The sequence below is a fragment of the Rousettus aegyptiacus genome, unplaced genomic scaffold (assembly GCF_014176215.1).
Source record: "Rousettus aegyptiacus isolate mRouAeg1 unplaced genomic scaffold, mRouAeg1.p scaffold_m13_p_5, whole genome shotgun sequence".
NCBI classification, from domain to species: domain Eukaryota; kingdom Metazoa; phylum Chordata; class Mammalia; order Chiroptera; family Pteropodidae; genus Rousettus; species Rousettus aegyptiacus.
In genome coordinates, this window is record NW_023416308.1 from 3,167,111 (window position 1) to 3,184,089 (window position 16,979).

Below are 16,979 nucleotides of genomic sequence, written 5' to 3' on the forward strand. Positions count from 1 at the left end.
ATTCGAGGACTAACAAATACTTGCAAAGCGATCACCAAGTGTACTTATTAATGAAATTGTAATTCCAGAAAACAAAATCTACCTGAAACAATCTAACCAAACACTAAGTTACATGAGACTCAGCTTCTGAGATGGACTAAAGAGAAAATTTAAATCTTTTTCCATACAAAGCCGGATACACAATTTGTCAATACCAAACAAGCTCCTGGAAACTCTTCCTACACTAGGTTGGAATTTAAAAGGACTTTTAATCACTTCAAGGCTACATAGAAACATAAGTTTTTTATTGTCAAAATTACAAAAACTTTTTCTTTTGAACTTATAGAAGTTTTCAGTATTAAGTCCAAAGTTTTTGGAGAACAGTTCTCCAACATTAATGCTTTTTTTTTTCTTTTCCTCAGTTATAAAGGAAAGAATTCCATCTGCAGGCAACACTTAACTATAAAGAAACCATTTCCCCTGAGAAGCTCCCCCTCAGAACCCAGACATCACTTTTTACAAATAAGCTCTTCACACCGTTTTTGAAGAAAGAGTGTTAGCAGACCACTGTATTCATTCTCCTTACTCGTTTAAAATCAGATTTTGTAGTGATTCAATGACGAACTGGTATTACTATTTGCATATTTTTGTCCAACTATGTACACATTAAAAAAAAAAAAAAAAAAGAACAGCTAGTATCTGAACCTAACCTCAATTTAGGCAATAAAGCTTTTATTTGTGTGACCTTTGCCAAAGTTAATAGTTGATTCAAGTGAGATGTTCTATCTTAAGGCCATTACTCTGTAAATCGTCACTTTTTACACTCAAATGTCACGTGTCCTACATGACACAGTAAGAACCTAGACTTGGATAATCGGTTACTGAGCCTGTCAGGACACCATGACTTTGACAAACGATCATCCCATTAAAAAACAATATCACAAATCTGTGCTTTCTTCCTCTTTTCTAAAAGAACAAAAATCAGTCGGAAAACATTTTAGGGTATATACACTGTATAGAATGACTCCCTCATATAAACCAGTCCCACACGTGTAGGATGATGATGACTTTTTAAAAATATATCTTGTAAGTAACTTCACTAAAAATCATCTTACACATATCTGTATTTTTTTCAGAGGCTCCCTAACGAAGATTAAATAGCTCTAAAAAATGGAGAAGAAATTTTATCGTCATGCAGACACTTTCAGTTTCTTTTTCTTGGCCTTCAGTATGGGAGGCAGAGAAATCTTAAAGGCGGTCCTGAAATGACACAGAGTGGGGAATATTCTTTAATGCTCTAGTCACTAACGCGTGAGCCGGCCACACCACCTCAAGGGTACTTACTCGCATGTGGTACATATAGGGCTGAAATTGCAGAATACTGTAAATTTAAAAAAAAAAAAAAAGATAGTTTAAAACCCCGTAGTGATTTCCTGCCCCACCCCAACACAAGTAAAAAGCGAAACTCAGCCCATGAACTTACTTGATAAGCACACAGAACAGACATAGCCGATTTCAATAAGATTTCGGTGACAGAAGCAAGCGGCCCGGTAGTCAACATGTATTGGGGGTGGGAGGATTAACTGAGACCTCTGATCCTGATCGGGAAGAAAAACCCACTACAAAAAAGAAAGGCAAGGAAACGTTACTTCAAAGATGGGCAAAAATAACCAGAAGACATAGGTATTAGATATGAGCCAGCAGACAGTGAGAATACTAAATTGAGATTTCCTTAAAAGTCTACTGAGAAATGCATTTTTCTTCGTTCAACGATTTCTGAGCCCTTCCACAGGCCAGCGCTGCTCCAAAGTCACACGACATTCTGTCTCCACTCACAGGGTCCACTCTTTCTACTTCGAGACCCCTCGGTCACCCACTTATTCCCTTCTTCCAGTGAGCGGCACTGGCCGTCGGGCTCCCATTCATTCCCCAGGACACAGGGTTCTCACTTGACTGGAGGTACTGGGTTCACTGCCGGCATTTCCTTACCAGTAAATACTGCAGAAGGGAGGGCATCTGAGGCACCTTCAGGTACAGTCCCCCTGTGATGTCGCAAGCCTGCAAGACACGCAAAGGGCTCTCTGCCAAACCAGCGCTTACTGAGTTTTTCCAGCCGGATGTCGTTTCTCCAGCAATTCTTCAGGTCCCCAAGAGGAGGATATGAACATCGAAGTAAAGGGGACGCTTTCCCAGAGTGAGAGAGGATCAACTTCCGGCTACCTTTCAAGATGTGCCAATGTCTTATTTCTCCCCTTGGCCCACATCCTTCGGCCCTTTGGAGACTACAGTGTAGGACAGTATGGGTCCTCTCGCCTGTCTGTGTGATACCGATAGATGGGTATTCTTGCCACGCTTATCCATTTTTGTCATATTTTTAAATAACAGCCTTGAGATAGAACTCACATGCCATAAAATTCACCCTTCATTAGTGCACAATTCTCTGGTTTTCAGTTATTCAGACTTGTGCAGCTGTCCCCAGTGTCTAGTCCCAGACATTAATCAGTGGCTTTCCATCCTCCTGCCCCCAGTCCTGGCAACCATTAATCTTTGTGTCTCTACGGATTCGCCTGTTCTGGACCTTTCCTGGAAGGGGAATCACACGACACATGTCCATTTGTCTGTCTTCCTTCACTCGGCTCCATGTTTTCCAGGTTCACTATGCAGTAGCATGTGTCTGTGCTTCATTTCTATTTATGATCCAATAATATTCTACTGTTAGGATGGACCAATCTGCTTATCCATTCATCTGTTGAATGGACATGTGGGTTGTTTCTACTTTTTGGCAGTTACAAACAGTACGGCTATGAATGTTCATGCACAATTTTTTGGGTTGACATGTTGTCATTTCTCTTGAATATACATCTAAGAATGAAATTGCTGGGTTACATGGTAATTCTGTTTAACTTTCTGCGGAAGTTTCAGACTGTTTTTCAAAGTGGTCACATTCCCAGTGAGCACCAGGTACCAACCATCACGCTTAAGAGACGGGCCCGCGCTTGAACCTCTGAGGCTGGTGTACCCTGTCTCTCCCTGCCTCACCCCTCACCTCCAGCAGCGACCTCACTCAAGGTTTCCTGCAGTTTGGCGCTTTTAAATGACCTTTTAGGAAATAATATTTCTTGTGATCAAAAAACCTTTCTAAAAAGTTTGGTAATTTCTTCAGTCTTAACATCTGTTTTTCTTTTTGGGTTAAAAATTCAGTTTCATATCTTTGATTAAAATGCAACACCTAACACCGCTGTCCAACAGAAATATAACAAAAGCAACACGTTTAAAATTTTCTAAAAATAAATACAATTTCTAGCTGCATAAAAAGGAAATACAATTTTAATAACATTTCATTTAACATAATATATCCAAGTATTATCATTTTGACATGTAATCTTCACAAAAGTCATTAAGAGACATTTTAAGTTCTGTTTTTCACATGAGGTCTCTAAAATTCAGTGTGTACGTTACACTTACGGCACGTCTCACACAGACCAGGCCCATTTCAAGGGCTCAACAGCCACACAGCTACCACGTAGGACAGCACAGATCTAGAGTATGGTCCTATTTTTATAAAATTCTCTGCTTAGTGATCTATTCTTCCATCTATACCTACATATAGAGAGAGCTGTCATTCTGTTCACCTAATATTAACAAAGATAACTTGTGAATGATAGGATTCGAAGGGACTTTGTTTAACCTTTTAAAAATACTTTTCTGTGTTGCTTGAATGTTTTAACTTGAGAGTGAGTCACTTTTACAAAGTCAATCAAGTCATTACGTAATATATTAAAATGTCTGAAGGGACCAGAGAGAGACGTCAGTCCTCCGATCGGCAGCGCCGCACTGCTACCCCTCGGCACGCATGCAGACCGGCGACAGCACTCCACACGGGGGACAGAACCGCTGCGCGTCACGGCCCCGCCACGACTCGTTTACACGTACCTGCTGAAGGAGTCCCGAGTCAGAGCCTAAAACGCAGGCATCGATCAGAATGTTCTGCAACAAACGTTCCGAAAATATTACAGGGATGACAACAGCAGCAGCCATCCTATTCTGAGAACCTACTGATATGCATGATAGCTCTGCAAGGTAGATATTTGATCAGTGTTTTGCAGCTGAAGCGCCCAGGCCTTGGCCGGGCTGGGTCACAGAGCCTGATGCTGTCCCCACCACCCCCCACCCCCATCGCCCTGTCTGCCTCGCCCAAGGCCCATGGTCTTTCCACTACACCGTGCTGCACTCCAAGATGGAGACTATTACACATGGTTATAGCATCTTCAGTTAAAACTAAAGTTTTAAGAAAGTTTCCTCTTTTTTTGACATATCAGAGAAGAAAATGTATTCATAATTCATCTGAACACTTCGGTTGTTTGCAAAGTAAAAATATCAAACCTTCACAAGACCTCCCTAAAGCAGAGAGAGAGAAATCAAGGCAAGGTATGCAGCAAACCTTAAAACTAGAAATTCTTAACCTGGGGTCCAAGAACGGGCTAACACGGTCACATGAATACTATGAAACTATATTCAAAACCGTGTTTGAGTCATATTTTTCTGGGGACTCGTCAGATTCTTTAGAGGCTCAGGATTCAAATCAGAGAAACAACTAATACTAAATATGGATTCCAGATTCCTAATCCATTAGTAAGCCTATTTAATCAGAATACTTCTCTAAGTAGGTTATTCAAAAAAAGTGAAATTAACTCCTTCATTACGAACCTAATACTCTTGAAAAAGAAGGCTGCCTATTCACCTGTTTCTGAGCTGCGAAGATGACGTTCATGAAGTTCATATACTGCAACGCGCTGTCCTCTGCAGCCTTAATCACCTGAAACACACATCCGCGTCAACACCTGTGTGCGCATCCTGGTTCTCACTCAAAACTCCATCACGATGCACGGCACACTGCAACCAGTTAGTTTCCTAATTTGTCTACCTAGTTATCACCATCAAAAAATACCTAAAAGTGTAAACGTGACTGGGAGAATGTCCCCCAAATCCTACTGCTCAAGAGAGAATCCTTGCCAAGTTTCTAGAGAGCACCTGTGTGGGCGTGTATACACACTCACCCCCACCACACACACACACACGAACACAATGATCCCCGAGCTAGTGCTCTGCGCCCTTTCTCAGTCCACAGTATCTGGGAGGAAGCCTTCTTGCATCCATGAATTTGGATGTGTAGCATCCTTTGTGCTGACTTTATAGATTTCCACTATTTACCCATTTACCTAAGGACATTGAAGTGTTTGCCAGTCCTCAGTTGTAGACAATGCTCTGATGAACATCATGTACCTTTTACACAAGTCTCTGATTACCTCCTAAAATAATCAGTGAGATTGCTAAGGTGTATACGTATTTCATCTTAAGATAGAGTACCAAGCTGCCACCCAGAAGAGTTGTACCAGTTTATAAAATAACCGACCCCCAGCATTTGCCATCAACCCTAGGAATTGCTAGGTTCCTCATTTCTGCTGATCATGAACCAAACACTGAAAATAAACGTACTTTCAAATGTTAACTGACCATTTGCATTGGTTTTTGCAGACTGCTCATGTTTTCTTTTTTAGAGTAACCCTGACTTTTAAAAATTAATTTATACGAGCTCTTTTACTCTTGAAATATCACATTAATTCTCTGCCAGGTAGTTATGCTGAAAATACTTTTTCCTAATAGTTTCATTTTGTCCCTGTTTTAGATTAACTGATTTTATTTTGAGGTCTTAAGCTTTCTTTTAAAGTTTCACGTCATGTTTTTAAAGTTTCACGTCAAGGTACTCACCAACCTAAGATTATAAACAGATGTTTTCTTCTAGTGTTTCCATGACTTGAACTTTTACACTGAAATAGTGATCTTCAGCAGAGTGTGTTTAGGTGCAAGCATTGAGAAAGGCTTCTAGCTTTCCCCGAGTGCCTGACTGGCCCAGCACTGTTACTGAATCATCCATTTTCTTCCCACCACATTTTTTTTAACGTTTTACTTTTTTACTTCCCCCGTCTTCCCACTACTTTGAAGTGTTTCCTTGATTACCAGACTCGCCTGGGCGCCTGCTTTCATATCCCGACGCCATTTTCTGCTTGCTGCTACTTTACCAGAACCGCACTCACTGCAGCTTCATAATGTGCTTAAACACTTAACGGAGTCAGTTCCTACTCATCGTTCTCTGTCAGAACGCTCCTGGCCACTCTCATTGATTTCTTTTCCCAGATAAATTGTTGACTTTCTTAAATCTCCCCACTTTGCTAGAAAAAGAGTTCTCACTGAGGTTGACTTTGCACCGAATTTACAGTTTAATTTTGGAGAAACTGACATCCAAGAAGAAAATAAGGCTGTCCATTGATTCAATTTTTAAGTCCCTCAGAATTTTAGTTTTTCATTATAATTGGTTTTACACACTGCTTATTAACTAATTCCAGATATTTAATATTTACTGCTTCTATTATTAATGGGTCTTACATCCCACTGTGTTTTCTAATTGGCTGTAATTGGCATATAAATATAGTATTAATTTTTTTGAATCTTACCAATATCCTTGACTTCATTTCTTGATTATCTATAAGAGATTAAAAAACAAATTACAATTTAACTGAATCTTATTGAACATATTATAAGATTTTATAACCAATTTTAAACAGTCCACCAAATTATAGTAGTAAAATAGGATTAATCTAACAGAAAAATCCAGACTCCTACCTTTAACTTCCTTGCTCATTCTGTGAATGTCTTATTTTCTTAGCATTAAGGAATTTAAAAATATTATTTAATTTTATAACCATGCATCATAAACAGAAAATAATCTCAAATTTTAGTTAAATAAACCTAGCATCCACCTAGCTGAAAAAGATAAATGCTCCATTTACCATGATAAACACACAAAACAGAGAGACTGGGGATTTCTGACTACCAACTGCCATCAACTGGGCTTTGTAACCTGACCAAACGACCTTCGTCCCCAAAATTAAAATTATCCAGACATGATTGTTCTACGAGTATCGACCACATCCTAGACTTACATACTGAGACTACAAGTGACAAGAAGCCAATCAAATGAGAAACGAACTTGAAGACGTGATCTATCACCATCAAAGCCCGAAACGGAGGAATCACTCATTACTGCCCCAAACGAACTAAATTGTATACGACTGAGAGAACGTCACAAACGCAGATAACGTCGAAATATCCCGCTGGCCTGTGGGGAAACAGCCACTCATTAACCATCGGGGTCAGTAAGTGGCTTTTATCATCAAACAGTGCTCCCAGTTCAAGTTTGTCTAAATAAAATACGAGGAAGTCTCCTGAAGAACTAACTGTGAGCAGAAGAACATACTGGAGAAACTAGCTTTCCCAGCATTCTCGCTTCAAGTTTTTATTGGGCGTCATACAAACATTTTAAAGTCACCACTTTAGAATACTTATGTCTTCCCTTAATATGTACACAATGTTCTAAAAAATATCACAAGTTAACATATGTATTTTCCAGAAGACACCTTCTGAATGATTAAAACACCAAGGATACAGCAAAGAGCTTTGGCGAGGGACCCTGCCAGCAGAGTTTCTGTATGTTGACCCTTTATGTCACCTGTAAATTAAAAAAAAAAAAAAATTAAAAAGGAAATGTTTAGGTATTTTCTTGGACTAAAATCGTTTTCAAACGAAAGCATTCTTCTTCATGAATGACATCACACAGTATTTTCAAACTGGTTTTAAAAATAGCAACTTGTTCTCAGTAATGCTTAAATAAGCAATTTCAAAACACTTTCTCAATTTAAAACATCCTGGTGGTCAGGGGCTGAGGGGGGAGTGCGCACGAAGCTTCGGCTTGGGATAAGGAGGACGTTCTGGAAACGGGAGCGGGGAGTGGCGACGGTGGCGTGACAAGGTCGACGTGCTGAATGCCACTGTGCCGTACACTTAAAAAGGGTTAAGACGGTCGATTTTATATTATGTGTATTTTACAATAAAAATAAAGAGTAAAAAATACCTTAGTGTTATTCATAAAAGTGTTATCCATGATCTACGGGCTCCGAAAGGTCTCGGGAACTGGAGGCGGCCTGGACAGTGGCCCTGGCCAGGCTCTGGGCCCCTCTGTCCTCTCCCCACCTCCTCCTCGTCCCCCCGCCCATCAGAGGGTGGCCCGCCCGGCCAGGGCGAGGACTGCAGAAGGCACTGCCCTGGCTGTGGCAGGCAGGGACAAAATCTGCAATCAGGTTGGGGCCTTGGGTCAAGAAAAAGTAACTCTTAAGAAAATCAAAATTCTAAAGCTGCAGCTTAAGAGGGTGGGAGGTCAGAGTGACAGCCTGTAGAACAGGGCCTGCAGCTGGTCCAGGGACACTGACCCCCCCCGCCCCCAGACCAGCAAAGGACTTGGACACTATGCCGAGAAGCTGGGATTCTGCCCCGCAGGCCGGAGGTTCTCAAAGTGTGATTCTGGAACCAGCTGTGGGAACTTAATAGAAACACGAATTCTTGGGACCACCCTGGCCTCAGGGAATCCAAGCCTGCAGAATGGGGACCAACGTTTTGTTTTCACGATCACCTCCAGGTGATTTTTAACAGTATTATTGGGGTGTCACTAATAGATCATGAAATTCACTTTTTTTAGTATACATTTCAGTCATTTCAGGTAAATTTACAGAGTTGTCAACCATCACCACGACCCAATTTTAGAACATTGCCCTCACCCGAAAGATCACACGAGCCCACCCCCAGTCACGTCCTGGTCCTCCCCAGCCCGGGACAAGCAGTGACGTACTGTCTGTCTCTGTATTGCTGCCTTTCTCCTCCAGGTGATTGTGGCACAAGCTACGGTTTGGAAAAAAACACCACAGCAGGCAACAGGGAACCAGAGAATGGCACCTCCGGTTCTTAGGAGGAAAGTTCTAGAGGCTGAGTGGAAAGACTGAATGGGGAGAGACGGGAGTCAGTGAAGAAGCTGTCACAACGATCTCAAGCACTGGCTCTCAACTTGAACAACTGTGCCCTACAGGGGACATTCAGCAATGTCTGAAGACATATTTGGTGGTCACAGCTGGGGAATGCTATGGCATGCAGCGGGTCGAGGCCAGGACTACTGCAATGCACAGGACAGTCCCCACAACACAGAGTTACCCAGCCCTAACGTCAGTAGAGATGTGGGACAGGGCAAATTTCCCTGGGGTTGGGGGGGGAAGTTTGACCCTGCACTGAGAGAATTCGTGGCTGAGCATGAGAAAGAATTCAAGTGCACACCAGAGTCAGAGTCACAAAGAAAGTTTACTAGAGAAGGAGTAACGCTCCACAGACAGAAAAAGCAAAGACAAGAGAAAGCAGAGATAAGAAACCAAGACAAGAAGCCAAGAAAAAAAAAAGCCAAAACGAGAGAAAGCCCCATGTAGGGGAATCCTGTGTATCAGTCTTAGTTTCTGTGAATTAAAGTCTAAAGACTTACTTTATTTACCCAATTTTCCTTTGATGATACGGGCACGCAGTGAGAAAGGACGAGGTAAGCAGTGTGAAAAGCTCAGACTGTGCAGCATGCAAACCAGCCGGCAGTCCCCAGCCCTGAATCCGCAGGTCCCCACGATTCTAGCCGGAGGGAAAGGATGATTTTATTTTGTGCAGGGCCGACTTAAAGGCGGTTTTCCTGTTTTCCTTTCACGGTGTGGGGAAGAGGGCTGTCAGGGCCCCAGCGGAAGTCTCCCTTCGTCCGCAGGTGTCCGGGCGGCCCGGCTGCAGGGCCGACCAGCGCGTGGCGGTCTGAGTGCGGCTGACTCAGCACTTCCGTCCTCTCGCCGCCTCCCTACTTCAGTTCCATGGATGGATGAGCCAGGGGACAAGTAAGAAGAGGGCCAGACTCTGAGCGACTTCTGAGGCTAAACGAATAGGGTTTCATAGCTGATTGGAGGTTGGACGTGAGAAGGAGTTAACGCTGGAAGTTTCGAATGCGGAAAGTGGGTGAATGCGGGTGACCGAAAGAGGAGTGAAAATGGTGGTGTAAATGAGGAGAGAAAATAATGCGAACGGTCTGGCCATGCTGATGACACTGGGGCGCTCGTCCGCGGCTTGATAAAGGGGCTGGATTGGAGGCGAAGACCGGGAAGCGTCCACTCATGAACGACAATTACAGGTAAGGGTGGACGAGGACATACCCAGGAAGAACAGAACAGAAGTGCAAAATAAAAAAATATATCTTTTAAAGGCCAAGATGAAGAAAAAGTCAGAAATAGAAGAAAGAATGGTCCAAAAAAGAGGAAAACAAGGCCGACGGGATACCCTGAGAAGCCGACGGGTGTTTGCAAAAGCGGCTGGTGAGCAGCGGCCGATGCTGCGGCATCAGGCCAGGAGCGCGCGGACTGGGGGAAACGACCTGAAAAAGGGAACGAGAGACGCGAGCAGGCAGCGGAGGGAACCCCCAGGCCTTCCATCTGAAAGCCTCAAGGACCCTGCATTCAAGGACCCCCACGTTCAACTCTGTTTGCGAACTACAATGGAAAAAAAAAAAAAAAAAGCTGTTACCCTTGGTCATCAGATCCTTAATCTCTTCGACGATGACTTCGTTGGCTGCTGTGAGCAACTCATATTTTCCGTCTTTACTCCCCGAGGGATTAAATTCAGATGGAGGGTTGCCGGGGTCCCCGAAGAGGTCCCCAAGTCTGCCATTCTTCCCAGGATATAAGAACCGACTGAAACGGCAGGGGCGGGGTGGGGGTGGGAGCATCACAATCAATTTCAGCAGAGAAAAACAAAGATCACACCAATGTGGGACTCAATCCTATAATAAATCTCATTTTTAAAAGAAATGTGTAAAATAGGCAAATTGGCGAACAGGAGTCAACTACCACAGCACGTTTTAATGATTCCACTGTTTTATGGAAAATGAGAGAAAAAAGAGAGGGTATTGGACTATAGCCTCTTGAAATGCTTCAGGGGGTTCTCACTCCACTTTCTCAGATGACAGTTGAAAGAGATTAGTTCCCTATTCTGAGCTGCTACTAGTTTATTATTTGAGGTATATGTAGCTCCCCGGAAATAGAAATCTGGTCCCTGAAAAGATTCCTCTGGTGTTTCAAGACTTTTATAGTAATCATGTAAAACCCATCTGTGGTTTTTCCAAAAAAACGAAAACTGTTATAGCTTTTATTGATATCTTAATCAATTCAATGTCATCTTTTTTATTCAATTCTGAGAAAAGGGTATGGCGATGATGAGAGCAGGAACACTTACTTGGTGGCCCATGGGCTCTCTCAATGCAGAACTGAAAAACTTTGAAACCATCCACTAACTATGCTGGTAATCGAGAGTTGCTTCCCCTGTGTGCACGTTTAATTAAGACGAAGGAGCTGGATCTTACACGGGGATGAGGTTTTACGCCGGGGTGTAACAGGACCGGTAATCGTGGTCAGCCTCGTTCATGGAAAGCCTTGCTGTACGCGAGGCCCACCCGTGCATCCGCTGCACACCGCCCGCCACCCTGCAGTGACTCTGACATGGCCGGTTTATACACCAGCGTTAGGAGAGCTCACTGTGTCTTCAGCCACACACCAGACGAAATAGTCGGCTTGGGTTTAGGAAACGGTATTACAAGAAAAACTTTTATTTGTAAGTACCGAAATTACACAGAGAGCAGTTAACTATTCCCACCGCTGAGAGGTGCACGGGAGCCAAGGGTGGCCGAAAGGAAGGCAGCATCGCACCCCCCATCCCACTTGCCCCCTGGGGTAGACCGTGAGCAGAGCAGTGATGGGGGCAGCCGCTCGATGTGACAACTCTATGCCCAGAGTATACAGCTGAAGCTGTGTAAGTTACGTGTGCACATGAATGCGACTCCACTGTATATCAGCTAATGAGGTTTCCAATATGCATACCTGTCAAGGTTTACACGTACTGATTCTTGATGCTGAATACTGTTCGCTGGGACAGGAATTGTTTGCAACATAGAGTAGGACTAGCACATGCTAAATGGCATAGAAATATCACAAATGCGAAGCACTGAATAGGTAAAATAATCATAATGGTCATACCTTTCTTGAATGTGACTTGCTATCACAGCAAGTTTGTTGGAATGATTCATGAATAAGTGAGAATTTCCCAGCACCATCACTGCATCTATGCATTTGGATAAAGTAAACTGTAGAAAAACAGAAGATATTAGAAAGGTAAATTAGCTATTGAATAACCACCTCAGGTCTTGAAATCATTTAATATTTCATTTAAATTTTAGATAATTATTCACTGCTAAAAATTTGCTCAGGGGCTCCCTCCTCTAAAGTCATACGCTAAAACATTTGAAAACTATAGTTCTATAATTTTATTTCTATGGGACCGCTTCTACATCAGTACAATATTCCACAAATATTTTCTGCATAACATTTATGAACAGCAAACATATCACATCTTCTGTGATAAAATTACAAGCCAACTATTGCTACCCATGGACCACATTGTACATACTGATCAAATTATAATTTGTAAGTTTTCAATTCATTCATTCGCTAAGTATGCTAAGCACCGTTATGTGGTATAGCCCTTCTTTCGTGGAAGTTACACTGTCAAAAGGACTAATATTACTACAGATCACAGATGGATATTTTTATAATCCTGGAATAAGGCATGTTTCTCTTAAAGAAAATGCCTCAGGCAGAAAGTAAAACACTGACAAATTTCGCTCTATTAAAAAAGCGAAACAACGTATTAAAATTTCTATATGGCAAAAAAATGACTATAAACAAAAGTGAATGACAAATGACAAATTAGAAAAAAGTAATTTAAACATATGACAGGCATTGGGTTAATGTTTCAATATGAAGAGTGTCCACAAATCACAAAAAATAAAAATAAATAAAATTGTTATATGCCCGAAGAGAAAAATAAACAATGCCCCAAGAGAGAAATACAATGCCCAAATATACTAAAAGTAAATTGAGATAACCTTTTTTGGTATCATATTGGCAAAAGATAAAATAAGGAAAGAGAGCATCTTGTGTTGGTACCAAAAAAAAAGAAAGAAATTCTCATATACCACTGACATTGATGACAGTTCAAAATAAGACACACCTTCTGGCGGGTAATAAGGTAAGATGCAGTGATGTACTCACCATACGATGGAATACTATTCAGCAATAAAAAGGAAGAACTACCAATACATGTAACAACACGGACGAGTCTCAAAATAATTATGCTGGGTAAAGAAACAAGACCAAAACCCCCCACTGCATACTGTTTGATTCTATTTATGTAAAAATCTAGAAAAGGCAGGCTAATCTAGCGACAGAAAGCAGATCAGTGGTTGCCTGGGGGTGGGCACAGGCAGAAAGAGATGGGTGGGATAAGTTACAAAGGAACCTGAAGAAACTTTTGGGGATGACAGATCTATTTGTTCATTATTTCATTATTTTGATTGTGGTGATAATTTCATGAATATATATATATGTGAAAACATCAAATTGAATACTTGAAATAGGTGCAGTTCATTGTACATTAATTATATCTCAATAAAGCTGTTTTTTTTTAAAAAAAGACACAATTAATAAAATGAAAGACAAGCCACAAAGTCATAGGCAAAGAGAAAATATTTGTAAATCATGTATTTGATAAAAGACTTGTGCCTAGAATATAAAAAATTCTCACAACTCAATAATAGGAAAACAAATAGCCCAATTTAAAAATTAGACATAACATCTGAATATGCATCTCAAAGAAAATATATCATGGCTAATAAGCGTATGGAAAAAAAAAACTCGACAAATTAAAACCACAATAAAATACCACTACCTACTCACTAGAATTACTATAATAAAAAACAAAAACCCAGACAAGTGCTGGCAATGATGTGAAGAAACTGGAACTCTCATCCACTGCTGACGGGAATGGAAAACGATGTACTCACTGTTGAAAAATTTGGCATCTTGAAGAGTTAGTTCAAAACAGAGGTTTAAAGCGCACACACACACACACACACACACACACACACTGCATGAAATCAATATATAAAATGTCCAGAAATGGCAATACAGAGATAGAAGGCAGATCAGTGGTTATTGCAGTAGGCAGGGGGTGGAAGCAGTAACTATAAACAGGCAAGCAAGAACTTTTTAGGGTGATACAAATGATCTAAAACAGAATTGTAGTGATGGTTACACAACTTTATTGTGGTTTTCACTAAAAAAATCATTGAACTATACGTTATGAAGGGTAAATTTTATGGCATGTAAATTATATCTTATTGAAGCTGTTTTTTAAAAAGTAACATAAACATTCACTCAGTTTAACCAGAATTATCCAAAGGCCTCATCGAGCGATCTTACCTGAGATTCCTTCAATGCTTGCTTTCCCCACCAAATTGGGTTGGTATCAACGATGATGACTAGAAGATTCAACTCATCTTCTGAAAATATTAACGAAAATAAAAACCATTAGCCTCATGACAGTGAATCAGAGCTAACACTCTCAATCTGTAAATTAACTCCAGACAAGCACTAGAAGCCTTTATGTGGTTATGATCCTACAGTCATGAGATTAACAGAAGGCCAAGTTCTTTTAAAGGTTTAAAGCTCTGTGGGTCCTTCGTCAGTGCTTGCCTGCTTTCTGTCCCGCTGCACCTTTCATCACTAAGATGTAAGCTCTGCGAGGGGGCACATTTGTCTGTTTTGTCACTGCTTATCCTCTGCTCCTGACACACTACCTAGCCACAGAGGATGCACAATAAATATCTATTAAATGAACCCAAGGATATCTGCAGTTTAAATGCCTGGTCAAAGACAAAAGGCGCTGATTAACGAGTAGTTAAGAACCACAAGCAGCAGAATAGTGGGCATGGGGGGTTAAAGGGAACCCAAGAACTGCTCTGGCCCCGAGTTTATCATATCACCAAGCAGCAAGGCGTTGTGATTAGGAACCATTTCAAAAAGGTGAAAAACAATTCCTATATAAAGGATATTTTACTGTGAAAAGAATTAGGCTACTCTCCAAACACAAATACAAGTAAATGGGCTAACGCATTAGTTCACACAACATTTACACCAAGTACCAGTGTCAGGCATTGGGGATCCTGCGTCCAAGCTCTCAAACAGCCCACATTCTAACTGAGGTAACAGATATACAAACCCATAAACACGTGCTGTCACGAAAAACTCAGGATGCTTATTTAAGAGCAAAAGGCAGTGCCGTGTTTCCTGCCCTCACGCCTTCCTTCTTACAGTTTCCTGGCTCCTGTATCAGGACAATCGCCACCCCCTCTTCGACTTGTTTACATACCCAAATACTATTTACTCTTCAAGGCCCCAAACTGGTGCTGCCTCTTACAGGTCCTCGCTCCCGTCTCAGGAGCGAGCAGGAACATCAGCCTCCTCTGCATCAGGCCCTGGAGTAAAGAGCCCCATGATCCCATTCCACGCTGCCAATTACCCAGAGAGGGACACATTACTGTCACCTTTTATCAGTTACAAGATATACCCCCTTTTTTTCCATTTAACAGGTGCTAAAATCAAGACGGTGTCTTACGACTAAGACTGGCAGCATTTTTTCTTAGTTGTAAATGAAAGCACGTTTCATAATCAACAGTTTTAGATTAGATGAAATATGGTGTTTTGCAAATGAAAGTAATCTGCTCTAAGTCGTGTGCCCTGCTCTGAAGATAGATCTGCCTGACTGTGAAGGCTGTGACTTCCAAAGCCCCACGCCTCGCCCTGACCACCCACAGTACCTTCTTCTAATGACAGTGCTCTCTACCTCATTTTACAGTTAGCTGTGTTTCTGATCTCCTCCCAATGCAGCCCGCTAGGCCATGGACTCCTTAAAGAATGAGAATTTCTGCTAATTCTGGGATGAAATAACACACGTAAATCACACAACAAAGTGCCTAGCACAGAAGCACTTAAAAATTGTGTCTCCCATAGGCCCTCACACCTCTAACCACAATTCCTTAAGGCTTTGGCTTTATTCTCAATCAGGCTCCACCCGACAATTCTGGGGCCTTCCATTTCTTGCTACTATCAAGAAGCTTGATAAAAAGACAAGAAGCGTCTATCGATATACGTGCAAGGTCCTTGTGAATCCCTTCTTTGCGTCTCTGCCTCATTTGTAGTCGGGGGCTCTGCCAGGTCTGCCTCCCTCACAGGGCTGTGGTATGGATGAAAACCAGTAAAGAAACTGTGGACAAGTGCTACGGCATCCGACAGGGCCTGTTTCTGTTCTTGCTCTCTAAAGTCCATTTTCCACACATCAGCCAAAGTGACCTTTAAAACTGCAAGTCAGATCATAACGCTTCCTTGCTTAAAACCCTAAAATGGATTGGTAACGCACTTAAAAATAAAGCTCGAGCTCTTTACCATGGCCCACGGCGGCCCTGCACCTGGCTAGCTCGCTGATCTCGCCCCCCTCGCTCACCGTGCTCCGCCCACTTGGCCTCGTTCTGCGTCCTTTAAGACATCGGGCTCTATGACCCGTAGTATAATGTATGAATAAAAGTCTCGCCCCTTTCCTCCAGGAACCCCCGGGTTCCCCATTTCTATCTTTACACAGTCACTCGCCTCAGTTTCGATATCGCCGGTCTTCCTTGGACAGCTATCTAAGGAAGCTCCTCCGCGACCGACTCATTTAATCACAAACTACCACGTCACCCCATGATGTCGTTTCATTGCTCTTGTCCCCCTTCGAAATTTTTGTTTGCTTGCCTATTGTCTGTCCCACCCACGAGAACCTCCACGAGGGCCTGGCGTGTTCTCCGCTGTGTTCCAGATAACGCCCCGCACACAGGAGGTGATTCAAAAATATTCACTGAATAAATGAATAAATACATTCGCTACTCCTCTGAGGACCCGACAGGTTCCACCCGGCCCAAAACACATCCTCCATCTGGCCGGGACTGGTCCGCCCAGCCCCGGGGTCCGGGTCCCGCCCCGCGCGACCCTCACCGTCCGAGACCATGGCGGCGGGGTCCCTCAGCGCAGAGCCAGCCGCAGTCAGGCGAGCATCCCGGAGGCGGCGCAGTCCGACTTCCGGCGCCAGCGAATGACGCGCGCGGAGGTTTGACCCAG

General features: G+C 42.4%; 1 protein-coding gene across 4 annotated transcripts; it reads right to left on the reverse strand.

The window, feature by feature from the left end:
• Positions 1-263: 263 nt before the first annotated feature.
• Positions 264-16,938, reverse strand: GTF2H3 (general transcription factor IIH subunit 3). 4 transcript variants are annotated; one of them, XM_016153724.2, is made up of 13 exons: positions 16,857-16,938; positions 14,250-14,329; positions 11,967-12,073; positions 10,462-10,628; positions 7,484-7,546; positions 6,661-6,690; positions 6,492-6,520; positions 4,721-4,795; positions 3,913-3,966; positions 1,969-2,037; positions 1,463-1,598; positions 1,324-1,360; positions 264-1,239 (listed from the first exon to the last, which is right to left on the reverse strand). In XM_016153724.2, the coding sequence occupies exons 1-13, from the start codon at positions 16,867-16,869 to the stop codon at positions 1,170-1,172; spliced, it is 930 nt and encodes a 309-aa protein (XP_016009210.2). In that variant the 5' UTR covers positions 16,870-16,938; the 3' UTR covers positions 264-1,169. The 4 variants fall into 4 exon arrangements, with proteins under 4 accessions (XP_016009210.2, XP_016009213.2, XP_016009212.2 ...); XM_016153727.2 differs by lacking the exon at positions 16,857-16,938 and adding an exon at positions 16,740-16,758; XM_016153726.2 differs by lacking the exon at positions 16,857-16,938 and adding an exon at positions 15,199-16,680.
• Between the last annotated feature and the right edge of the window lie 41 nt (positions 16,939-16,979).